General features: G+C 45.4%; 1 protein-coding gene across 6 annotated transcripts in view; it reads right to left on the bottom strand.

Annotated features, from left to right (window-relative positions):
* Positions 1–26,623, bottom strand: part of LOC129813764 (poly [ADP-ribose] polymerase tankyrase-1-like) — a 144,586-nt gene that overhangs the window by 23,207 nt on the left and 94,756 nt on the right. For 2 of the 6 annotated variants that reach the window (XM_055866272.1, XM_055866297.1), the window contains 11 exons: positions 10,832–10,852; positions 8,275–8,295; positions 7,042–7,136; positions 6,802–6,868; positions 5,869–6,055; positions 5,567–5,688; positions 5,386–5,477; positions 5,195–5,273; positions 2,753–2,924; positions 2,228–2,307; positions 1,127–1,272 (listed from right to left, as the gene is read on the bottom strand). In XM_055866272.1, coding sequence (XP_055722247.1) covers positions 1,127–1,272; positions 2,228–2,307; positions 2,753–2,924; positions 5,195–5,273; positions 5,386–5,477; positions 5,567–5,688; positions 5,869–6,055; positions 6,802–6,868; positions 7,042–7,136; positions 8,275–8,295; positions 10,832–10,852 — 1,082 coding nt within the window. The remainder of the gene's footprint in view (positions 1–1,126; positions 1,273–2,227; positions 2,308–2,752; positions 2,925–5,194; positions 5,274–5,385; positions 5,478–5,566; positions 5,689–5,868; positions 6,056–6,801; positions 6,869–7,041; positions 7,137–8,274; positions 8,296–10,831; positions 10,853–26,623) is intronic. The other 4 variants (XM_055866281.1, XM_055866307.1, XM_055866289.1 and 1 more) reach the window with 2 other exon arrangements.

Below are 26,623 nucleotides of genomic sequence, written 5' to 3'. Positions count from 1 at the left end.
GGGAGAGAGAGACACAGAAGGGAGAAGGGAGAGAGAGACAGAAGGGAGAAAGGAGAGAGAGACACAGAAGGGAGAAAGGAGAGAGAGAGAGAGAGAGTCAGAAGGGGGAGAGAGAGAGAGAGAGAGAGAGAGAGAGAGAAGGGGAGAGAGAGAGACAGAAGGGGAGAGAGAGAGAGTTAGAAGATGATGCCTCCTCATACTCTGTAATGTCTAGGGTCTAATATTAGAGATGTAGCCAGAGGGCACACTACAGAGACACGTCGTGGTATATTGTAACCAAGTGAGAGAGACTTTGTTATTTCTTCAAACAATCATACTTTAATATCGATTAATTATTTCAATAATGGAGCTGGTCAACAATCACCCGGAGGTGATCGCTGAGAACCCAATGAGCAGAACTGAGCCACAGCATTTTATAGTTAAGACACATGCTCCTGAATACGTGACAAACAACAGATGTGTGGAATGGGTCAAAAGGTTAGGATTTGTATTAAAGAAATGAATACTTCACATCAGATAGTTTCTGCCTTGAAGACTGTTGTCATTGTATAGAAACCAGGGTTTAGCCCCCAAGACAAGGTTATTGTTATCAGCTATCCAGACCAGAGACATCTCCTCCCTGGTACCTCATAGTACACAAACACCAACTCAGTCTATGGAATGCAGGCTGTAGCTTTTATCACCAAGCCATCATAAATCAATTGCCAGCGCCAAGCCCCAGAGGCCCAACTCAGCCCACACAGACGAGAGAGTACTGAGAATCCTTATTCGATGCACAAACAGCATTTTACAACATAATCTTGTCATTTTCTACCATAGACAGACATAACATTCTATATCATCAGGGGAGTAGTGGAGCAGAGAAGATGAAAGCACTGTAGAGATAGGAGATAGACAGACACATGCAGATTTCTGAGCTAATAGACAGCGACAAACAGACAGATAGGGAGAGAGAAAGAAAGACCGATAGCCAGCCAGCCAGCAAACCAACCATCCAGACAGACAGTAAGCCAGCCAGCCAGCCAGCCAGGCAGCCAACCAGCCAAACAGATAGTCAGTCAGCCAGGCAGCCAACCAGCCAGACAGACAGTCAGCCAGCTAGCCATCAAGCCAGCCAAAGACTCACCCCTTGTCTTTAGCGTGGACGTCGGCCCCATGATGCAGCAGGTACTCCACTACCGCCACACGGTTGTAGCCGGCGGCGAAGTGCAGCGGAGTGGAGTGACGACCCTCCAGGTCCCGACAATTCACATTCTGTGGAGAGCACAATGACTGCAAGGAGAGAGAGAGAGAACCGTTTACATTCCGACAGCAGCACAGGCAGTCTGCAGAGAGAGTGAGTGTGGAAAAAGAGAAACACACTCAGTTTCATTCTAACATTCAGTTAACAGCAGCACAGGCAGATCAAATCAAACCTGAAAAAGCAGCTGAGGTGAAAATGGCACGTTTTCAAAACATTCTCACAATATCTTGAGTTGCAGCCTGGTATCATAGACTAGACGTAACATAGTAAACATAAATCCGGGACACTCAAATTAGTATGATACAGTCAGTATGTTATGTTTGGTGTGGTTGCATATGACTGAAGGTTACCTAAGACAAAAACAAAAGTGAGGTATCAACCCAAAGGTTGCGCGTTCAAAACTTATCACAGACAACATTAGCATTTAAGCTAATGCAAATACTTACTACTTTTTAGCTACATTGCAACTACTTAGCATGTTAGCCAACCCTTCCCTTAACCCTTTAACCTAACTCTTAACCTTACCCCTAACCATAAATCCTAACCCCTAGCCTAGCTAACAATAGCCACCAAGCTTTGTATTTGTAACATATCATAATTTGTAACATAATTTGTAACATATCAAAAGAATTGTAATTCATAAAATACAAAATAATTTGTAACATATTGTACGAATGGCAATTCTTAACATATACGAAATGATGACGGACATCCATAAATGAATACATACCATAAGAAACGTAACATTTCATACTAATGGAGTGTCCCAGATGTACATTTACTATGTTACGTCTACCCCCGAGTGCAGGTTGGGAGTTGAAGGTGATGCAGTCCAGTGAGTTCACATACCAAGGCAAAGAGTAGTAGAAAATGGGGTCCTGTGCATGTCGTGTATTAGTCTTCTTTTTCTTGTGAGTCAGCTAGCTATGCCAGCGAGTAAGGACCACACAGACGCACGCACACACACTTAAATGAGAATCCTACCTTCACAGTGTCCAGATCTCCAGCTTTAGCTGCCTCAAGGAGTTGATAATCTACATCAGAGTTCCTCACTGGTACATTTTCTGGGCAAGAAAAAAGAACATCACATGATCACCAACCAGTGTCTCAGTGTAACACAACCCCAGCCAGCAGAAAGGTCACTCTGTCACTGCACAGTCGCTTTCCATGGAAGACACAGCGATGGAACCGACAAAGACTGTCTGAATAGAATGGAGAGGAGATAAAGGTAAATAAACACAAACCCACACCACAGGAGGTTGGTGGCACCATAATTGGGGAGGACAGGCTAGTGGTAATAACTGGAGAAACCAGTGGAATGGTATCAAATACATCAAACATGTGGGTTCTATGTGTTTGATGCCATTCCATTAGTTCCTTTCCAGCCATTATTATGAGCAGTCCTCCCCGCAGCAGCCTCCACTGACCCACACATATTCAGAGCTGTCAGGCACACACATGTATTCTCTCTCTTGCTGTCTCTCTCCTCTCTCTGTTGTCTCTCCGTACCACTGAGTATCTGCTGCACGGCCTCGTTGCCCATCTGTGAGGCGGTGAATCCCTGTAGTGAGAGGATGGAGGCGTCTGCGCCGTAGCTCAGCAGCAGTCTGCAGGTCTGGAGGTGTCCTGCCATGGCAGCACGGTGCAGGGCTGTCTGCCCCAGGGTGTCCAGTGCATTCATCTGGGAGACAGGGAATGAGTGAGGAGAGGGGTTGTGGGGATTGAGCTGTGCTGTGAATGAATTTTCCCCAGCTGAGCCCTAAGGCTGCTAGAGCTCTTCAGAGACTATCAGCCCCGAGCAGGAACTGGGAGTGTGTTTGCGTGCACATCCATTTTGTGTGTGTGTGTGTGAGCGTTTTTTGGGAGGTCTACTGCATATGTAAATGTGTCTATAAGAGCATGCATGTCTAAGTTTGCTTCCTGACAGACTTTTATTTATTCAGCACCGTCTCCGTTTCTCTTAGCTCCTGGGATGTCCTCATTTGATTCAACTCCAATGAAAGGGGAGGCTCTGCTTAGAACAACACAGCACAGCCCTGCTCCCCACAGACACACTGATCTGAGTGCAGCAGCAAAACTCCAATACTAGGCACTGCTCGACTGTGTTAACTGCTCAGCCAGCCAGGCAGGCAGTCAGGCACGTGCTGCTGTTTACTTTGGATGGCTGAAGGGATGTATGGCTGAAGGGATGTATGGCTGAGGATGGCTGAAGATGGGTGGCTGAAGATGGGTGAAGGTATAGATGACTGAGGATGGCTGAAGGGATGTATGGCTGATGGGATGGATGGCTGAGGATGGGTGAAGAAATGGATGGCTGAGGATGGGTGAAGGGATGTATGGCTGAAGGGATGTATGGCTGAGGATGGGTGAAGGAATGGATGGCTGAGGATGGGTGAAGGGATGGATGGCTGAGGATGGCTGAATGGATGGATGGCTGAGGATGGGTGAAGGGATGGATGGCTGAGGATGGGTGAAGGGATGGATGGCTGAGGATGGCTGAATGGATGGATGGCTGAGGATGGGTGAAGGGATGTATGGCTGAAGGGATGTATGGCTGGAGGGATGGATGGCTGAGGATGGGTGAAGGAATGGATGGCTGAGGATGGGTGAAGGGATGGATGGCTGAGGATGGGTGAATGGATGGATGGCTGAGGATGGGTGAAGGGATGGATGGCTGAGGATGGGTGAATGGATGGATGGCTGAGGATGGGTGAAGGGATGGATGGCTGAGGATAGGTGAAGGGATGGATGGCTGAGGATGGGTGAATGGATGGATGGCTGAGGATAGGTGAAGGGATGGATGGCTGAGGATGGGTGAAGGGATGATGGCTGAAGGGATGGATGGCTGAGGTGAATACTGTTTACTTTAGATGTCTGTTCCCTCTGTCATGCTCCCTACCCAGCTAACTAGTGCTGGGTCTCTGTGGGGGATAGCCAGACATGACAGTTAAAGGACCACTGTCTGTAGAGGCTTCTCTTTTCTGGATAGCTGCTCAACGAACGCTGCTGTCAAAAGCACCACAGAGCCTCTATTATGCCTGTCTCGGCCGTGTTTCTTTAGAAAGCAATATAAAACATACAACACTGACACTATTGAAATAAATCTATCAAGGAAAGATATCAAGAGGATTCTCTTTAGTGGCTGTCTGGCTTTAAACAGCGTACACCTGGTGTGTGTCTTGCCCCAGGCCTGCATCAGAGAAGGACAGCCTGTTAAGGTGAGATCTTCAGGGGGAATGGCAGGCTCTGAACACTCCATCCATTAGGTCATTCTTATCTGATGGAGCTCTCAGAACCAGACAGTCTTTTCCCACTGTCCGGACTGTTGGTGCGTTAAGTAATACTATACGCGATTCAGCTCCAAAACAGGCGACTTCAGATTGCCACCCGACACTGGGAAGACAGATCTCTGTGTCTTTGGGTAGTTAGTTAGAGAAACATCATGCCTCCCAGGGTCTGGGTTCAATCAAATGGCATCAGATTTACACTCGGATCAGGTGTTTCCATTGAACCTGCCCGTCTTTGCTGATACAAGTAGAAAGACCAGTAGAGAGGATGGCTGAAGGGATGGATGGATGGGTGAGAGGATGGATGGGTGAAGATGGGTGAAGGGATGGATGGGTGAGGATAGGAGAAGCGATGGATGGGTGAAGATAGGAGAAGGGATGGATGGGTGAAGATGGGTGAAGGAACGGATGGGTGAGGACAGGAGAAGCGATGGATGGGTGAGGATGGGTGAAGGGATGGATGGGTGAGGATGGGTGAAGGGACGGATGGGTGAGGACAGGAGAAGCGATGGATGGGTGAGGATGGGTGAAGGGATGGATGGGTGAGGATGGGTGAAGGGACGGATGGGTGAGGACAGGAGAAGCGATGGATGGGTGAGGATGGGTGAAGGGACGGATGGGTGAGGATGGGTAAAGGGAAGGATGGTTGAGGTGAATACTGTACCTTTGCTCCATGTTTCTGCAACACCTCCATGATGTCATTGTGTGCCCTCTCAGCAGCCACGTGTAGGGGAGTCATGAAGCTGCAGCGACAAAACGCACACATGCACCCACAGGTTTGAGTCCACATAACCACTTATGTCATGACTAGGGGATGAGGTCAGACAGAGGTCAGGTAAACAGGAAGACACTCACTCCTTGTTCTTCTCATTGACGTTGGCACCTTTACGTAACAGCAGCTCTGTGACCTGCTTCCGCTTGGGGTGAGGAGAGGCCACTGAACAGTGCTGCAACACAAGAGGAGTTAATTTTTACACTACAGCCCTGTGTGGTGTGTGTGGTGTGTGTAGTGTGTGTGGGTGTTTGTGTGTCTCACCAGTGCTGTCTCGTGGGTCTGTGGGTGTTTGAAGTTGATGATCTCTAGAGCGAGGGTCTTCTTGGCCTTGGCCATGTCTGCCTCCCGCGCTGCCTGGAGCAGAGAGTGACCCTTAAACTCATCTACACAACACACACAGGGCGGAGAGAAAGACGATGTCATCCAAATTGTTACACACACAACCCAAAACATTTTATTGGAGGGACAATCTATAAAGCCAGTGTGACCATGTTTGTATGCATGTGAGTGTATTGTGTGTGTTTGTGTGTCAGTGTGTGTGTGAGAGAAGATGCTGTTCTCACAGGTGAGTCTCTCTTTGAGCTCTGGGGTGGGGGCCATGTCCACAGCACTCTTCCCGTGACAGTTGACCAGGGAGGGGTCAGCCCCGTGGCTCAGCAGCAGAGAACACACCTCCACGCGGTTCTTCGAGGCAGCTTCGTGGAGAGAGTTGAACTGCCACAAGTCCATGGCATTAACACACGCTCCGTGCTACAGGAAACAGAGAGGGGTGTTAGACACAATCGATATTGTAAAGGAAAGAAAGTGGCAGGTAGGTGAAAATGTTTTTTGAAACTAGTCCAATAAGAGCAAAGGTGTCACGACTCAGGTGTAACCACAGCACTGACGTGATACCTGACATCAGGTGAGTGATGAGGGCTTCCCGTAGACTAGCCAGTCAGTCCTGAGACTTAAAGACCAACTCAGACAAGAAGTGAAAAAAGTCTGAGTGTTCTGTCAAAGGAACCCAGACAGGTTTTTCAGACAGTGACAGAGCTGCTACGAATCACTCTGAAAACAGCTGATAAAATAACGGCTTTCTCAGGACCCGCTTTACAAGAGGTATTCAACTCTTACCCTACGAGGTCCGGAGCCTGCTGGTTTTCTGTTCAACCTGATGAGGGCTAAAATCAGTCCATGGTTTGAGGGGAACAATGGAGAAAAAAAAGCAGTGGAACTGGCTTCGTGGTCCAGAGTTTAATTTGAGGGCTCTATAGCCTCTGAGCTAAAGGATTCTCCCTTTCATAATATATGCCATTTAACAGACGCTTTTTTCCAAAGCAACTTACAGTCATGCGTGCATACATTTTAAGTATGGGGTGTCCCAGGAATCAAACCCACTGTCCTGGCGTTGCTAGCATCATGCTCTACCAACTGAGTTCCACAGCCACACCATAACAGGCATGCCAGTACACACACAAAGCAGCAGAGACGAGGAGAAATGCTGCATTTCTTACCTTCAGCAGCAGCTCTGTCACTTCGTAGTGACCATAGGAACACGCATTATGGAGAGGAACCAGACCCCTGAGGGTGAGAAGCACACATAGACAACATTAGTTCACATACGAAACAGACTTTGTATATCTGTGTAATGAACAGCTCAGTTAGTTAGGTAAGAAGGTCAATGAAGTGTGAACTCAACATTTCAAAAACATTGGGGGGGGACACGACACATGGCAAACAACAAACACACTTACCCTTTGTCCTTTGCATGTACGTCGGCACCGTGCTGTAGTAAGAGCTGTACTATTCTGACCCGGTTGTACCCTGCTGCCAGGTGGAGAGGGGTGGACTACAGAGGAGAAAAGAGAGAGAATAATCAGAATAAGACAAGGGAATCTGAGACGACACTTTCTACCTGACAAAACACCCCCTACTGGGCAAGAGCAGGAGGTGGATGCCCATGACCACACCTACAGCACGTTAGCACCGCTCCTCAGTGGTAGCCTATATATGAGTGTGTGTCTCTGGGGAGAGAGGTTGATGGGAGATCCCAGAGAGGGAGGAATGGACTCAGGAGGATGGAACGTTTATCAGGAGGTGGTTCACTGAAACAGAACTACAATGAGCTCAGAACCAGAAAGTCAGCAACATAAAGAGCTGATCTGGGAGGAAAATATCACTGTGATCATTATAGTTAACACGTCAGGTGAAACCCCAGTGGGCTAGCCTGGGCTATATGACTGCACTGCTTACATATCCTTTCACATTTACTCACTTGTCTTTTGTTATTGTCTTCCAGACGGAGGCTGTGTGTGTGTGTGTGTGTGTGTGTGTGTGCTATTACCCAAGTTATGTTAATCTCATCTCACAGATTCTGTCTTCCCACTGAATAGTCAAATAGCTTACATCACCTCATTTAAAATAATTAGTGCAATTAGGGAACTGCCAACTCAAGCTAGACCAAAAATGTGAATCAATGGCTTCCCTCGTAGCAGCCATGTGAAAGCCTCTCTCAGCTGTTTCTGCATTGAGCAGAGTGCTCGACACGTTAGAGTCAACAGCCAAGTAGTGAAGCGTTTGAACATTGGCTGCTGCCAACACATCACAGGAAATTGGTGCTTTGGTGCCAGTTTGTTGGGCTGTCCTACAACTGTGATTGTGGTAAATCATGAAATTGAGTTAGCTACGTTTGTTGTGAAGAGGCAGTGGCTGATTTCAAGCAAACGCAGACAAAACAACAAACTCAAGGAGGAACTCAAAAGAAAAGGAAGGATCATGGCAGAGACAGCAGCAGTGGAGTTCTATCAACAGAACACACAGATGAGTAGTGGAGCATCACTGTAACTCACAGAGACAGCAGCAGTGGAGTTCTATCAACAGAACACACAGATGAGTAGTGGAGCATCACTGTAACTCACAGAGACAGCAGCAGTGGAGTTCTATCAACAGAACACACAGATGAGTAGTGGAGCATCACTGTAACTCACAGAGACAGCAGCAGTGGAGTTCTATCAACAGAACACACAGAGGAGTAGTGGAGCATCACTGTAACTCACAGAGACAGCAGCAGTGGAGTTCTATCAACAGAACACACAGATGAGTAGTGGAGCATCACTGTAACTCACAGAGACAGCAGCAGTGGAGTTCTATCAACAGAACACACAGATGAGTAGTGGAGCATCACTGTAACTCACAGAGACAGCAGCAGTGGAGTTCTATCAACAGAACACACAGATGAGTAGTGGAGCATCACTGTAACTCACAGAGACAGCAGCAGTGGAGTTCTATCAACAGAACACACAGATGAGTAGTGGAGCATCACTGTAACTCACAGAGACAGCAGCAGTGGAGTTCTATCAACAGAACACACAGATGAGTAGTGGAGCATCACTGTAACTCACAGAGACAGCAGCAGTGGAGTTCTATCAACAGAACACACAGATGAGTAGTGGAGCATCACTGTAACTCACAGAGACAACAGCAGTGGAGTTCTATCAACAGAACACACAGATGAGTAGTGGAGCATCACTGTAACTCACAGAGACAACAGCAGTGGAGTTCTATCAACAGAACACACAGATGAGTAGTGGAGCATCACTGTAACTCACAGAGACAGCAGCAGTGGAGTTCTATCAACAGAACACACAGATGAGTAGTGGAGCATCACTGTAACTCACAGAGACAACAGCAGTGGAGTTCTATCAACAGAACACACAGATGAGTAGTGGAGCATCACTGTAACTCACAGAGACAGCAGCAGTGGAGTTCTATCAACAGAACACACAGATGAGTAGTGGAGCATCACTGTAACTCACAGAGACAGCAGCAGTGGAGTTCTATCAACAGAACACACAGATGAGTAGTGGAGCATCACTGTAACTCACAGAGACAACAGCAGTGGAGTTCTATCAACAGAACACACAGATGAGTAGTGGAGCATCACTGTAACTCACAGAGACAGCAGCAGTGGAGTTCTATCAACAGAACACACAGATGAGTAGTGGAGCATCACTGTAACTCACAGAGACAGCAGCAGTGGAGTTCTATCAACAGAACACACAGATGAGTAGTGGAGCATCACTGTAACTCACAGAGACAGCAGCAGTGGAGTTCTATCAACAGAACACACAGATGAGTAGTGGAGCATCACTGTAACTCACAGAGACAGCAGCAGTGGAGTTCTATCAACAGAACACACAGATGAGTAGTGGAGCATCACTGTAACTCACAGAGACAACAGCAGTGGAGTTCTATCAACAGAACACACAGATGAGTAGTGGAGCATCACTGTAACTCACAGAGACAACAGCAGTGGAGTTCTATCAACAGAACACACAGATGAGTAGTGGAGCATCACTGTAACTCACAGAGACAGCAGCAGTGGAGTTCTATCAACAGAACACACAGATGAGTAGTGGAGCATCACTGTAACTCACAGAGACAACAGCAGTGGAGTTCTATCAACAGAACACACAGATGAGTAGTGGAGCATCACTGTAACTCACAGAGACAGCAGCAGTGGAGTTCTATCAACAGAACACACAGATGAGTAGTGGAGCATCACTGTAACTCACAGAGACAGCAGCAGTGGAGTTCTATCAACAGAACACACAGATGAGTAGTGGAGCATCACTGTAACTCACAGAGACAACAGCAGTGGAGTTCTATCAACAGAACACACAGATGAGTAGTGGAGCATCACTGTAACTCACAGAGACAGCAGCAGTGGAGTTCTATCAACAGAACACACAGATGAGTAGTGGAGCATCACTGTAACTCACAGAGACAGGAGTTAGTCTAGCGACCTTGCGTTGAGTGGGTATCAGAGACTAAATAAAATTGTCACAGCCAGACAGTGAATAAAGAGGTAGCACGAAAAAGGGTGGACCTCACCCCCTTCAGATATACTTTCTAGGTGAGGAAAAAGTATGTGACTGGAGAATAGTGAACAAAATAGAAAGACAAACGTGCCAATGAAGAGTGCACAACAAACATATTCCTGCTTTCCACAATTAATAAGGAATTGTGTAAATTGTCCACCCATAGATAATTTACAACTCTTATTTGGTCTGGACAATATTACCAAAATGCAAAAAAAAAAAAAAGCTTTTGTAACATGCACATTATAATTACAACAGCAAAAGTAGATAACCCAAGCCCAAAACAAGGATAAAAGGTGTGACAAGCTATAGGATGGCAGGTGAGGTCATAGTATGGCATTACAGCAGCAGGTGCAGACAGGGGAAGTATGTTGGCCCCGGTAATAAGCAGGCAATAAGATGAAATCAGGAACACCTACAGAAGAGCGTTCGTATCCCAGTGTTCTTTATCCTGACCCAAACTCCCCTCCACCCCAAATCATTACCCTAACCCAGGAAGCAATGGGAGGTTTGGTGGGTGGATGAAATGTGACCAACAAGAAGGCCAAGGTCCCAAAATGTGCACAAGGAGTCAGCTAAAATAAAAACAATTATAAACCAAAACACCTCAGAAAAGTCATCAAAAGGAGTGCATCAATCTTAGAGCTGTTTGAAAATAACTTACCAGCATTTTTTGAGATGTCGACTGATAGACAATGTCGCCAGAACCACAAGTAAAACAGAACAAAAAAAAAGGAAAACAAAAACACAAAAATGATAGCATCATGTCGGTATTCCAAGCTAGAAGAAGTCATTGCAGATTTCAATCTAAAAGGTCAAATTCAATTGAGCAGGTGTATTTTATTTAGACTTTTAGGTGTTTCTAATCATTTGAATAAGTTGTTGGGAACAGAACATCTGCACTAGAACCTTTCGAGACAGAAGGTCGGGTGAGAGATGCAGGAGACTGACATTAGCAACCATATAATTTCTATGACATTTGAGCAATATCAGGAGGGAGACGACACAGTTGTTGTTCATTCAGTCTCCCCTTTTCCACTCGGTTCTGCCCATTTGGGCAGTGGGAAGGTTGGGCCTGGCATCCGGGCACCAGAAAGCCCTGTTCTGTTCTACCCCCAGATAGATAACCTAGGCTACATGAGCCGGACGGGCCAGGGGGCTGGGATGGGACGGGGGAAAGGGGGCTGGGACAGGGGGCTGGGACGGGGGGCAAGGACATGGTGCTGGGACGGGGGGCAGGGACATGGTGCTGGGACGGGGGACATGGTGCTGGGACGGGGGACAGGGTGCTGTGACAGGGTGCTGGCACGGGGGACAAGAGGCTGGGACAGGGGGCTTGGACGGGGGACGGGAGGCTGGGACAGGAAGGAGGAATCCTTCCCGTCACATCCCTGTCAAACGTGGCAAAGCAGAGCTGTTGTATGTTAGTAATCATAGGATGCAACACTAGACCTCTCTTCAACATGACAGCTGTGAATCATACGTATTAATATGCCATTTAGCAGACGCTTACAGTAATTTTGTGGATCTCAGTACAAAACTGCTATAGAACAAAAGCCATTGTAGAACCTCGGAACTGGAAACCAGTATCATGCACGTCCTTATTTTACAAGGAAGAAAATCAGCCATTATATGAAAGCCTGATAACAACAAAGCTATCTACAAAATAAACTCACTGAAATTCACCTAAAAGACAGTTTATGATGTGAGTATTTTACATGCATCCCATACCACTGGCTTGACCAGAGACTAGACTATTTATCCTAGTTACAACATGCCATTAATCTATAACGTGTTGGTAGGATTCACACACCATGCTGACAGAATGCTTTCTTTCACTCCATTTTGTCTGCACTAAAAGCTGCATTTTTCATTAACAGTTTTCCCTTGTCTGCCAGTTTGTTTTTATTGGGTTATGTGTCTCGCCCCAGGAATATTACAAATTCAATACAGCACAGGGCTGCATCACCATGGCGACACAGCTGTAGCTGAGGTTGGGCTCAATCGCTTAGGCTCCGCCCATCAATCTGTCACCCCAGAGGGCGGGAGGAAAGGAGAGGGGGAGGAGGGGAGAGGAGGAGAGGGGGAGGAGGGGAGAGGAGGAGATAAGGAGAGGGGGAGGTAGGGAGGAGGGGGAGTCAGCCTAGTGAGAGATAGAGCATCCCACCGGCTTTATACCCAATCACTACTGCGAAATAAACAATAACAAACCCTGTTGTTAAAAATAACTAAGTACTGGTCCCTCTCGCTCCCTTTGCAATCACTAACATAGCTCATGGACAAGACAGAATAATGTTCCATCTGCTTTCAGACACAAAGCTTTTCTCTGTTCAACAACTGACCGGAAATGAAACAAACCGGCTTCCATTTAGAGAGTCTAGTCCACTACCAGTCCACTCAATACCCTCTCCCTTCCTCAAATAATGTACTGCTCCTACGGATATTAAGGACCGTTTCAATTCAGAACATGATGTACTGAAGTGATACAGATAGTTAGAGGAACTACTGGAGCATATTGTCTCAGAGGCCCCAATGTGATAACACAGAGCATTTCCATTTTAAAACCGAATCTTAAGTGTTTGAAGGGGACATCTGATGGTATAAAGCACTGTTCCATTTCCCGGTAGACCTGGAGAAAGAAATAAAGAGAGAGAGAGCGAGAGAAAATGGATGTGGCAGGATGACCTTTTGTCTCCCAGCCCTTGGGGATGGGTACTGTAGGGAGTCAGGGAGAGAAGAGAGATTTTCAAGTGTGCCACGAAACCTTTCCTAATCTTTATTTATTTATTTTTACTGACTTATAAACGTGACCTGTGGAATGCAGATGGAATTGGCAGCACCAGTGGCGCTCAGATAATACATCGGATGGCACATGGTTACATCTGTGTCATTGTTTTGCTCAGCTAGTTGTTGTTTGTATCAGTTAAGGGGAGCACATCACGAGCAAAAGAATTGGTATTATTTTACTTTGCATGTGAGAACCACTAGCACAGGCAAGTCTGATAAGGCTCAGCTGAACCACAGCCTCTGCCGTAGAAAACAACAGAGCTTTGTGTCTGTGGTTGCACCTTTACAATGCAGAAAACCACCCGTCTCAAACTCAGTTCAAAACAAAAAAAACTATTTTACTGGAGCTAAAAAATATATATAATATTTGTCACAGAAAATATATGATTTGCAGTATGGATCAGATGGAGGACATTACCACTAAATAAATGAATAGGGAGATTTTAGGTGTGCCGCAGAATTTATTATGCCATCAAGGCGTGCCACGGTTGAAATAAGGTTGGGAACCACTGGGTTAGAAAGGGAAAGGAGGATACCTAGTCAGTTGTACAACTGAATGCATTCAACTGAAATGTGTCCTCCACATTTAACCCCACCCCTCTGAATCAGAGAGGTGTGGGGGGCTGCCATAATCGACATCCACGTCTTCGGCGCCCGGGGAACAGTGGGTTAACTGACCCAATGCTCTAACCACTAGGCTACCTGGCGAACACATGTCTGTGTGTACTATATGTCCATGTCCTTTGAATTGTTACCTGGCAGTTAGCCCAGTTAGCCCCACCGGCATGATTTGGACTTCTAACCCTTTTTAAAAATTGTGTGTTTGAGCTACAGACTTCTGGGTTGTACCTTTTCATTAGTCTATTTGTTCTGGTACCAACCATTTTGTCTGTGATTAACGGCAGATCCCGAAGGGGCCGGGTCTTTTTACAAAAACGTCTGAATGGATTCAGCTAGAAACTATTAAAATCTCTCTATGAAAAGATGACTCATGAGCACACACACGTTTTGCTATATGACACTCACAAGCTACACAAGAGTCATTAAAAGGTAGTTGGATATTCATTTCCCACTGGACAAACAATTACTGTACTTACACCATTCATATAAATTCATTTTTAGTGGGGTTTCTGCACTGGCAGATCTTTTTTCATTGACATTTGTCAATAAAACTCATGAATGCAACTTTATGTCAAATAGTTATGTGTTGTAGTCCTGGTTGTAGCCTTGGTTGTCCTGAAAAGAACCTGGTAAAACACTTCATTGTGAGGCTAAATATGAAGGCTGAACAAGCAGATAAATGAAAAGCAGGTTTTTGCTGGTGTCTCAGGACTGATAGGGTTAAAGTAGTCCACCTCCTGCACACCTGGAGGGCTCAGATCACCAGCAAGTATCTGTAATGTGTGACTACATCAGGCACCTGTAAACACACCTCTCTACAGCACAGGGTCACAAAGAGATTCACAGAGGGAAGAGGAGAGGAGGGACTGGGGTGAGAGGAGAGGAGGGAGGGGGTGAGAGGAGGGACTAGGGTGAGAGGGGAGGAGGGAGGGGGTGAGAGGGGAGAGGGACTGGGGAGAGCAGGGAGAAGAGGGCGGGGGGTGAGGGACTGGGGTGAGAGGATGGGAGGACGGAGGGGAGAGGGACTGGGGTGAGCGGAGAGAGGAGGGGAGGACGGGGGTGAGAGGGGAGATGAGGGGGTGGGGGTGAGAGGGGAGATGAGGGGGTGAGAGGAGAGGGTGAGAGGGGAGGGACTGGGGGTTGCTGGAAAGCTCTGACTACATACTTTGCTATTACTTTCATTAGTAAGCACCTAGCAGCTCCATTCCTTTTACTCTCCTTTTCCCTTCCGTCTCTCACTCTCCCTTCACAGAACTGTAACCTGTAACCATGCCAACAGTGACTGGTAAGTCGTTGCCATGGCGGGCGGCAGTGCATGCTATATCTACTATGAAAACGGTACAGTTGGAGGTTTGGCCGAGGCACTGTGCTTTCCTGAGTAAACCTCTCTCTCCATTCATATAACCATGCATCATTAGGCTTAACCCTAGGGAGGGAGGACACCACCTGCCTGGCAGGGAGACTGTCTTTATGTCCTGGATAGAGTAAACAGCCCAGTCTGAGGGGAGGCAGGCGAACACAAACGTTGGCCAAACAGAGAGAAAGAGAGAGCAAACACAAACGTTGGCCAAACAGGCGGGCTGGATCAATAGGACATTAGGCCTCTCCTCTGCCGAAGGCTCACTGCTGGGGGAGATATACAGCCCAGCCCCTCCCTCTAAATCAAATAAAATTGTATTGGTCACATACACATGGATAGCAGATGTTATTGCGAGAGTAGCGAAATGCTTGTGCTTCTAGTTCCGACAGTGCGGTAATTATCTAACAAGTAATCTAACAATTCCACAAAACTACCTAATACACAAATCTAAGTAAAGGGGTGGAATAAGAATATGTACATATAAATATATGGATGGGCCATGACCGACCGGCATAGATAAGATGCAATATATGGTATAAAATACAGCATATACATCTGGGATGAGCAGTGCAAGGTATGTAAACATCATCATTAAAGTGGCATTAATAAAGTGACTCTAGGCCTATGGAAGGTGCTGCTTCTACTGCATATACACAGGACACTGTGGTAATGAGGCAGAACACAACACTACCTACCCCTATACATAGAGAAGACTCACACAATACACAACGAGTATACAAACCATTAGGAACACCTGCTCTTTCCGTGACAGCCTGACCAGGTGAATCCAGGTGAAAGCTTTGACAAGGGCTGTTGTGGTGACCGTATTACCGCCACACCGGCAGTCAAGAGTCATGACCGCAGTAAAATTCCATGGAACCGTTGGATGTGCTTTGGTAGTACCCAACTTGCTAACAACCATCAGGTCCTAATGGCCTGGTAGTCAGGGTTCTATTGTGCCTCTACCACTGGCATTGATGCAAATGCAATCGAAAATCCCGTATCATGCTTTTAAAACTCAACGTGATGCTCAGTTTGAAGAAAGAAGTTCAACAGCAGGTTTGTCATTGTGGATGATGTTTCAAACGAAATGGACAGCGCTTTCTCAAGTGATGATTCATTCAAAACACCCATATGCATAGGCTTATGAGATAAAACCCCAAAAAGAACCTGATTTAAAATGAGGGTTGTGCCATACATAGCCTACCGCATATTACGCATGGCAAAACAACTGATTTGAGATATTTTTGGTACATAATTGGTATAGACTATACTCCAAAATGAAACACATTCGAGTCACTGCCATTGAGTGTGGACTGTATTATTATGCATACTGGATGGACTGGGTATCTTGTGCTGTCTATCCACGAGACTGGGAGAGAACGTAAAGCCCCAGGCCATGCAGTTGGTTCATTGATCGTGCAGGGCGATTTTAAATAGCCTAGTAATTGGGAATTGAATATATTTTCATAATGAATTGGATGACACAACCTTTAGCAATACACAATATCTAACAACCATGTGCTTCCATCTCCTTCTCGCTCTGTTTCATTCCTTTCTCCAGCGCGCATAGGGGCTGTTAACAGTTTAATGAAATATGTTTCGTTGCGAAAACATGTTAGTATCGATGTTCCCGAACAGATTGTACTTTGAGTCCCAAATTAAGCACTATTAGAAAGGTGTCCTAATGATTTGTATTTATTTATATATTTATGTATACTCCGTGTTATACTTGCTATGGACTGTGTTCTTCTGCCTTCTACATAGTAAAGGCTACATACACCTATACTGTGCTGCTGTGTTTCTCAACCATTATAGTTCATTGTCTATATTGTGGTCTATGTTTTCAGTCGCCACAACTAATCCACCTTGGTACCTACGCCTATATATACACTACCGTTCAAAAGTTGGGGTCCCTTAGAAATGTCCTGGTTTTTGAAAGAAAAGCAAATTTTTGTCCATTAAAATAACATAAAATTGATCAGAAATACAGTGTGTTAATGTTGTAAATGACTATTGTAGCTGGAAACAGCAGATTTTTAATACAATATCTACATAGGCATAACCACCACTCCTGTGTTCCAATTGCACGTTCTGTTTGCTAATCCAAGTTTATCATTTTGAAAGGCTAATTGATCATTAGAAAACCCTTTTGTAATTATGTTAGCACAGCTGAAAACTGTTGTTTGGATTAAAAAAACAATAAAACTTCTTTAGACTAATTGAGTATCTGGAGCATCAGCACTTGTGGGTTCGATTACTGGCTCAAAATGGCCAGAAACAAAGACCTTTCTTCTGAAACTCGTCAGTGTGTTCTTGTTCTGAGAAATGAAGGCTATTCCATGCGAGAAATTGCCAAGAAACTGAAGATCTCACAACGCTGTGTACTACTCCCTTCACAGAACAGCGCAAACTGGCTCTAACCAGAATAGAAAGAGGAGTGGGAGGCCCAGGTGTACAACTGAGCAAGAGGACAAGCACATTAGAGTGCCTTTTAAAATGATAAACTTGGATTAGCTAACACAACGTGCCATTGGAACACAGAAGTGATGGTTAATGTTAATGGGCCTCGAACACACACACACACACACACACACACACACACACACACACACACACACACACACACACACACACACACAATTGAAGTCGTAAGTTAACATACACTCAGGTTGAAGTCATTAAAACTCATTTTTACAACCACTCCACAAATTTGTTGTTAACAAACTATACTTTGGCAAGTCGGTTAGGACATCTACTTTGTGCATGACACAAGCAATTTTTCCAACAATTGTTTACAGATTATTTCACTTAAAATCCACTGTATCACAATAGTCTGTCATTTTTTTCGGTTTTGGAGCAGTGGCTTCTTACTTTCTGAGGGGCATTTCAGGTCATGTCGATATAGGACTCGTTTTACTGTGGATATAATACTTTGCACCCGTTTCCTCCAGCATCTTCACAAGGTCCTTTGCTGTTGTTCTGAGATTGATTTGCACTTTTCACACCAAAGTACGTTCATCTCCAGGAGACAGAATGCGTCTCCTTCCTGAGCGGTATGACGGCTGTGTGGTCCCATGGTGTTTATTCTTGCGTACTATTGTTTGTACAGATGGACGTGGTATCTTCAGGAGTTTGGAAATTGCTCCCAAGGATGAACCAGACTTGTGGAGGTCTACCATTTGTTTTCTGAGGTCTTGGCTGATTTCTTTTGATTTTCCCATGATGTCAAGCAAAGATGCACTGAGTTTGAAGGTAGGCCTTGAAATACATCCACAGGTACACCTCCAATTGACTCAAATTATATCAATTAACCTATCAGAAGCTTCTAAAGCCATGGCATCATTGTCTGAAATTTCCCAAGCTGTTTAAAGGCACAGTCAACTAGTGTATTTAAACTTCTGACTCACCGAAATTATGATACATTGAGTTATAAGTTAAATAATCTGTCTGTAAACAATTGTTGGAAAAAGGACTTGTGTCATGCACAAAGTAGATGTCCTAAACCGACTTGCCAAAACTATAGTTGTTAACAAGAAATTTGTGGAGTGGTTGAAAAACGAGTTTTAATGACTCCAACCTAAGTGTATGTAAACTTCCGACTTCAACAGTAGGTAGGTAGGTAGGTAGGTAGGTATATATATATATATATATATATATATATATGGTACACTTCAACTGTGAGAGACGGAATCTAAAACAAAAATCCAGAAAATCACTTTGTATGATTTAAGTAATTAATTTGCATTTTATTGCATGACATACAGTGGGGAGAACAAGTATTTGATACACTGCCGATTTTGCAGGTTTTCCTACTTCAACTACCAACCAGTAAGAATTCCGGCTCTCACAGACCTGTTAGTTTTTCTTTAAGAAGCCCTCCTGTTCTCCACTCATTACCTGTGGAGAAAAAAGTTGCTATTGTCCTGTAGCCCATCCCAGCCTTGTGCAGGTCTACAATTTTATCCCTGATGTCCTTACACAGCTCTCTGGTCTTGGCCATTGTGGAGAGGTTGGAGTCTGTTTGATTGAGTGTGTGGACAGGTGTCTTTTATACAGGTAACGAGTTCGAACAGGTGCAGTTAATACAGGTAATGAGTGGAGAACAGGAGGGCTTCTTAAAGAAAAACTAACAGGTCTGTGAGAGCCGGAATTCTTACTGGTTGGTAGTTGATCAAATACTTATGTCATGCAATAAAATGCAAATTAATTACTTAAAAATCATACAATGTGATTTTCTGGATTTTTGTTTTAGATTCCGTCTCTCACAGTTGAAGTGTACCTATGATAAAAATTACAGACCTCTACATGCTTTGTAAGTAGGAAAACCTGCAAAATCGGCAGTGTATCAAATACTTGTTCTCCCCACTGTATGTATATATATGTATATATATATATATATATATATATATATATATATATATATATATATATATATATATATATATATGAGTGTATATATCTATATATATCTATATATATCTATATATATATATATTCAGAAAACATCAACATAATATAACCACATATTAAAACTGTCAGTTTTTCCATTGTAAACCGACAGACATTCTAAGCATCGGCGAAGGTAGTCTTCCCACACCAAGACAGAGCTTTTGATCTGGAAATAGAATCAACATTTAAACAAGGGTCTTTGATGACGGCTACAGAGCGATTCCCTAATTCTTAGGTCTTTGATGTTGTAATTAGCTGTGCAACACGCTACTTCTCTGCCACCTTCTATTTCCATTACTGCTGGACAGAAGATAGAGCCAGGAAGTAGTCGGAGAGAGCTGAGCAGGCATTCTAAATTCGCTACAAAATCATATGATCAAAACATGGATCGAGAGCATTTCAGAAATGAAGCTCTAGAAATCACATCCGCCTGCGGAGCAGCTGCTCTTTAGAATCTTGAGGAGGCTCGATGACATCAGTGCATGATTTGAACCACACAAAGGTCAAAAGAATCTCAGAATCCCCGAGAAGAAAACATTCAAAGTTGCTAGTGTGTATTGGGTTGAAAATAACACTTTCAGCTTTGGCCGCAGACTATTCCCAGTCCAATTCTAACACTCACACCAGCTATACATAATCTTTATGTTTACGCCATAAATATGTCAAGCAAATATTACCACAACAGAGAAATCAGAGCCTACCTGTGCTGATGTGATAGCAGAGTGGAAGTGGTAATTATTGTGATAAAATAGGAAAATGTATGTTCAGTGAGTCGGAGGCTAACAGGCAGTCTGTACAAAGTACACAGAGAGAACTGAGAAGAAGTGCATAGTCTCCCCCTGGTACGGAGTGTGCTAATTGGAAACTATATGGCTGGAAAAATCAGCTCAGTAAAATAAGATGGACTTTATTTATCAGTAGTGGTAATACCAACTATCTATGAACCACAACAAAAACAACCCTCAATCTGCTTGCCTGACTGCTTTCGCAGACGGTTCAAACGAGTCAAAACACTCCATATTAACGGCCCCGTCTCAGGGAGGACATGCAGTACACTTACCGCTACATTAGCACTCTCTCTACCACATTCCTTCTTTCTTACAAAACGTACGAACGAGGAATAAAGAAAAAGGAGAAACCTTTAGAAAAATAAAGGAACAGAGGTAAAGGTCATTTGTGGCTCAGTGAAACATTTGAGGTTTGATTCACTGCACGAGTGTGGTTAAAACTCCATAAGTGATCATTTTTTCTGAAGGCATCTTGATAATGCTCTCCAGCGAGCTGCCGTGCAGAGCCATGTTATTAACGCTCCCCAGCGAGCTGCCGTGTAGAGCCGTGTTATAAATGCTCCCCAGCGAGCTGCCGTGTAGAGCCTTGTTATTAACACTCCCCAGCGAGCTGCCGTGCAGAGCCGTGTTATTAATGCTCCCCAGCGAGCTGCCGTGCAGAGCCGTGTTATTAATGCTCCTCAGTGAGCTGCCGTGCAGAGCCGTGTTATTAATGCTCCCCAGCGAGCTGCCGTGCAGAGCCGTGTTATTAATGCTCCCCAGCGAGCTGCCGTGCAGAGCCGTGTTATTAATGCTCCCCAGCGAGCTGCCGTGCAGAGCCGTGTTATTAATGCTCCCCAGCGAGCTGCCGTGCAGAGCCGTGTTATTAATGCTCCCCAGCGAGCTGCCGTGCAGAGCCGTGTTATTAATGCTCCCCAGCGAGCTGCCATGCAGAGCCGTGTTATTAATGCTCCCCAGCGAGCTGCCGTGCAGAGCCGTGTTATTAATGCTCCCCAGCGAGCTGCCATGCAGAGCCGTGTTATTAATGCTCCCCAGCGAGCTGCCGTGCAGAGCCGTGTTATTAATGCTCCCCAGCGAGCTGCCGTGCAGAGCCGTGTTATTAATGCTCCCCAGCGAGCCGTGTGATTAATGCTCCCCAGCGAGCCGTGTTATTAATGCTCCCCAGCGAGCCGTGTTATTAATGCTCCCCAGCGAGCCGTGTTATTAACGCTCCCCAGCGAGCTGCCGTGCAGAGCCATGTTATTAACGCTCCCCAGCGAGCCGTGTTATTAACGCTCCCCAGCGAGCTGCCGTGCAGAGCCGTGTCATAAATGCTCCCCAGCGAGCTGCCGTGCAGAGCCGTGTTATTAATGCTCCCCAGCGAGCTGCCGTGCAGAGCCATGTTATTAACGCTCCCCAGCGAGCCGTGTTATTAACGCTCCCCAGCGAGCTGCCGTGCAGAGCCGTGTTATAAATGCTCCCCAGCGAGCTGCCGTGCAGAGACGTGTTATTGATGCTCCCCAGCGAGCTGCCGTGCAGAGCCGTGTTATTGACGCTCCCCAGCGAGCTGCCGTGCAGAGCCGTGTTATTAATGCTCCCCAGCGAGCTGCCGTGCAGAGCCGTGTTATTAATGCTCCCCAGCGAGCTGCCGTGCAGAGCCGTGTTATTAATGCTCCCCAGCGAGCTGCCGTGCAGAGCCGTGTTATTAATGCTCCCCAGCGAGCTGCCGTGCAGAGCCGTGTTATTGACGCTCCCCAGCGAGCTGCCGTGCAGAGCCGTGTTATTAATGCTCCCCAGCGAGCTGCCATGCAGAGCCGTGTTATTAATGCTCCCCAGCGAGCTGCCATGCAGAGCCGTGTTATTAATGCTCCCCAGCGAGCTGCCGTGCAGAGCCGTGTTATTAATGCTCCCCAGCGAGCTGCCATGCAGAGCCGTGTTATTAATGCTCTCCAGCGAGCTGCCGTGCAGAGACGTGTAATTGACGCTCCCCAGCGAGCTGCCGTGCAGAGACGTGTTATAAATGCTCCCCAGCGAGCTGCCATGCAGAGACGTGTTATAAATGCTCCCCAGCGAGCTGCCATGCAGAGACGTGTAATTGACGCTCCCCAGCGAGCTGCCGTGCAGAGACGTGTTATTGACGCTCCCCAGCGAGCTGCCGTGCAGAGACGTGTTATTAATGCTCCCCAGCGAGCCGTGTTATTAATGCTCCCCAGCGAGCTGCCATGCAGAGCCTTGTTATTAACGCTCCCCAGCGAGCTGCCGTGCAGAGCCATGTTATTAACGCTCCCCAACGAGCCGTGTTATTAATGCTCCCCAGCGAGCTGCCGTGCAGAGCAGTGTTATTGACGCTCCCCAGCGAGCTGCCGTGCAGAGCCGTGTTATAAATGCTCCCCAGCGAGCTGCCGTGCAGAGCCATGTTATTAATGCTCCCCAGCGAGCTGCCGTGCAGAGCCATGTTATTAATGCTCCCCAGCGAGCTGCCGTGCAGAGCCGTGTTATTAATGCTCCCCAGCGAGCTGCCGTGCAGAGCCATGTTATTAACGCTCCCCAGCGAGCTGCCGTGCAGAGCCGTGTTATTAATGCTCCCCAGCGAGCTGCCGTGCAGAGCCTTGTTATTGACGCTCCCCAGCGAGCCGTGTTATTAATGCTCCCCAGCGAGCTGCCGTGCAGAGCCTTGTTATTGACGCTCCCCAGCGAGCCGTGTTATTAATGCTCCCCAGCGAGCTGCCGTGCAGAGCCGTGTTATTGACGCTCCCCAGCGAGCCGTGTTATTAATGCTCCCTAGCGAGCTGCCCGTGTAGAGCCATGTTATTAATGCTCCCCAGCGAGCTGCCATGCAGAGATGTGTTATTGACGCTCCCCAGCGAGCCGTGTTATTAATGCTCCCCAGCGAGCTGCCGTGCAGAGCCTTGTTATTCACGGCAGTGACATTCCTGCTGATCATCATGCATTTGGGCATCGGCTGCATTTTCAGTTCGCAAGGGAAAACAGCTGTCAACATAAAGCCACAGTTCCTATTATAAATGCATGCACTTAGGTGGAGGGGTGTAAAACCAGGCAGTGTCCTCCCCACTGGTTAGAGCTAATTAAAAAAGTATTAGTTGTATGTAAAGGCTCCGCATGGTATACATCGTCCAATGAAATGTCTACTTGCAGGTTCTTTCTCGACAATGCAACAATAACAAATGGTAAAAGAGGAGTGGAGTGATGGGATTCCCTACACCAATGAATGACCCTTAATTACCCAGGCAGTCACCAGCTAATTATGACTATTATAGGTCAAATAGGGGGTGCTTATATTTGTCCTGTTTCACACATGTACAAATGTGTAACCTGTACAGTGTGTGGTGAAATGGAAATGTGTTTTTTGCATATCCCACTCCCCCTGAGACGCCCTCGGAGAGAGGGGTCATGGCATGGGATCAGCCATTATTGACGGCAACCCGGGAGCAATCCCCCTAGTCGGCTCAAGGATTCAAACTAGGAAACTTTTGGTTACTGGCCCAAAGCTCTAACCGCTTTACCTGCAGCCCTCGCTAGGCTACATGCACCGCTAGGCTACATGTCCCGCTAGGCTACATGCCCAGCTAGGCTACATGCCCCGCTAGGCTACATGTCCCGCTAGGCTACATGTCCCGCTAGGCTACATGTCCCGCTAGGCTACATGCCCCGCTAGGCTACATGCCCCGCTAGGCTACATGCCCCGCTAGGCTACATGCCCCACTAGGGTAACGGATGAAGCATAAGTGCCATCAGAGAAATGACAATCTGACAAACATATTTTATAGGACAGCGTGAACCAGTTGATTAACTGACTGAATCAGTAACAAGCGCCTGTGTGACTGCGTAGTCCAGCTGGTGTCACACAGACACATGCAGAGATCCTCATTCAGTGATTCATCCATCCATCTAAATTATAAAGCCCACTTTACCAAAGCATTTCTTCTAGATGCCCTCTCTCTCAATCCCCCTGCGGTACAATATGCGGAGGAGGATGTCACTTCGAAGGCAGCGCCAGAATGCAGAGGGTGTGATGGTTAGGACAAGCCCCGGGGCATCATTTCTAACCGTTGCATAATTACACACTAAATATCCACGTGCGCCATTTCTGAAAAGGCAGCACGTCCAAAAATATTGCGTTTTTTTTTTTTACTTGGCACACGCCATACATACATATGCATGTTCCCCGTTACAATCAGCCCCATCCTGAAGCTAGGCCAAGGCAGTTCTAAAGGAAACAGCAATAGCAGACTTGATTAAATGTCTTTGTAAAATGTCACTTTTGCAGTGACATTTGCTGTAGGCCTATGCTATCTGACACAAAAAGATTATGAAAGAACAAAATTTGCAAATTGCTGTGGACCTGTAAACCGATAGTTGGAATTTAAAAAAGGGCCTAATGTTTTGCATTCACTTTTCCTCAAACCTATATGCTGCACTGCCCGAATTCTAAAACATTGTCTAGTTACCGTGGTAGCCATACACACTTCAAGGCAAAAGATCAACAGTCGGTTCACCTGTTAAATTCTACTGTATGTTATAAACCACGCTCCCTATCTTATTCATAGAACAAAATACTTGAAATAGCCTATCAAATAAGCCCAATTAAATGAGGTGATGCGTATGGTAATTTGTTGTAGGCTATGGCTACTTAGGGAATATGAACACATCACGCACAGAAAAGGTGAATAATTTATTCTGCAATGGTTATAGAACATATGGATTGTGTATAAATGCAATAGTCTACCCCAGAAATGTTTAAATGCATTATTCAGACGTAAGCTACTGAAGTAACCTCCAACCGTCTGTTCCCCGGTAATAATCTGCACTCCAGATCGGAAGGTAGAGAGCAAAATACTTGCAATAGCTAATCTATTTACGACTGTGAAATGGTTCCAATTAAAATGAGAGGGGGGGCTAATGGTATACTTGTTGTAGGCCTATGCTACCTCGTGAGTACGAAACCATTACAGAAAAGGTGAGGAATTTATTATGCAGTGATCATGGAAATGAACAAAATAATATCCTAGGAAATAGAAGCCTATTTCAAATAAGGTATTTCTATTTTCTATAAATTTGCAAACATTTCTAAAAACCTGTTTTTCGTTTGTCATGGGTAGATTGGTGAGGAACATTTTTTGTTTAATCCATTTTAGAATAAGGCTGTAACGTAACAATGTGGAACACTGGCTTCTTAATTTACCACAACAACCTGCTTCCAACCAGTCCCTTCAAGGCCCCTGGGAAAAGTGGGATGTGCTGAGGCTGAATGAACCGGTCCCGTCTCCAACCACACCTTCTTTTGTGTCATCATGACCATCGTGGCTTTTCATAACCGTCATGAACATCAAGGCTTGTAGTATTTTTAAACTTTTTTATTAAAAAAATATATGATTTATTTAACTAGGCAAGTCAGTTAAGAACAAATTCTTATTTACAATGACTGCCAAACCCGGACGACGCTGGGCCACTTGTGAGTCCCATTGGGTGGCGCACAATCACGGCCGGGTGTGATACAGCCTGGATTCGAACCAGGGACTCTAGTGACACCTCTTCCACTGAGATGCAGTGCCTTAGACCGCTATCCCCACTCGGGAGCCCATAACCATCAGAGACCTCATTTATAAACCATTTGTACCTACAAAATAGACCCCAAAACATGTGTGCGTCATTCTTCATGCAAAAGTTGACATTTATAAAAACTGTGAAACTGTGCTCAACTTCTCACAAACTTTAGACCATACATACACACAGTTTCTAGTAGTTTAAGTATTGCATTGCAAGAAGGCAAGTAGATTAGTATTTTGGGCAAATGGGGGATATGATGGACACGTTTATTCATAACAATAAACAGGTTAATAACAAGATGCAAATATTTGCCGTTAGTGAGAAGAGAAAAAATCTATTTAGTTTATCTTTGCATTTTTAAATTATTTACATAAGTATTCTGATTTTTTTTTTCATTTTAAAGTTATTATGTAAATAATAAAAAAATGCTAAGATAAACTAAATAGATTTTTTCTCTTCTCACTAACGGCAAATATTTGCATCTTGTTATTATAATTGAGTTATTATAATTGAATATAATTGAGCTTAGGGGCAATGAACCACAGGATTGGGCTTCTATCTGAATCCACATGGACCCTTGTCTGTTTGTGATCTATGTTAGCATGTTGCGGATTTGGGCAGACCAGTAGTACAATTGAAGGGAGGGAAGAGCAAGACCACCCTTAGATTCAGGTTTCGATAGAGTGGAGAACTTGATCCTAGGTTTTCTATTGCCCCATATAAATTTGATAATGCTTTGGTTAGTTGTTTTGAAAAAGGAAAATGGGAGATAGCATTTGAGCATCTGAAAAAAATTGTTCAGTCTAGGGAGGATGTTCATACAGATGACATTAATTCTTCCGACTAAGCTAATTGGGAGGGAGATCCAGGTTTGGAGATCGTTCTTGATTCGATCCAGGAG

Source organism: Salvelinus fontinalis, chromosome 2, assembly GCF_029448725.1.
Source record: "Salvelinus fontinalis isolate EN_2023a chromosome 2, ASM2944872v1, whole genome shotgun sequence".
Classification (NCBI taxonomy): Eukaryota; Metazoa; Chordata; class Actinopteri; order Salmoniformes; family Salmonidae; genus Salvelinus; species Salvelinus fontinalis.
The sequence above is the reverse complement of the archived record's forward strand: the minus strand, read 5'-3'. Positions and strand labels throughout refer to the sequence as shown.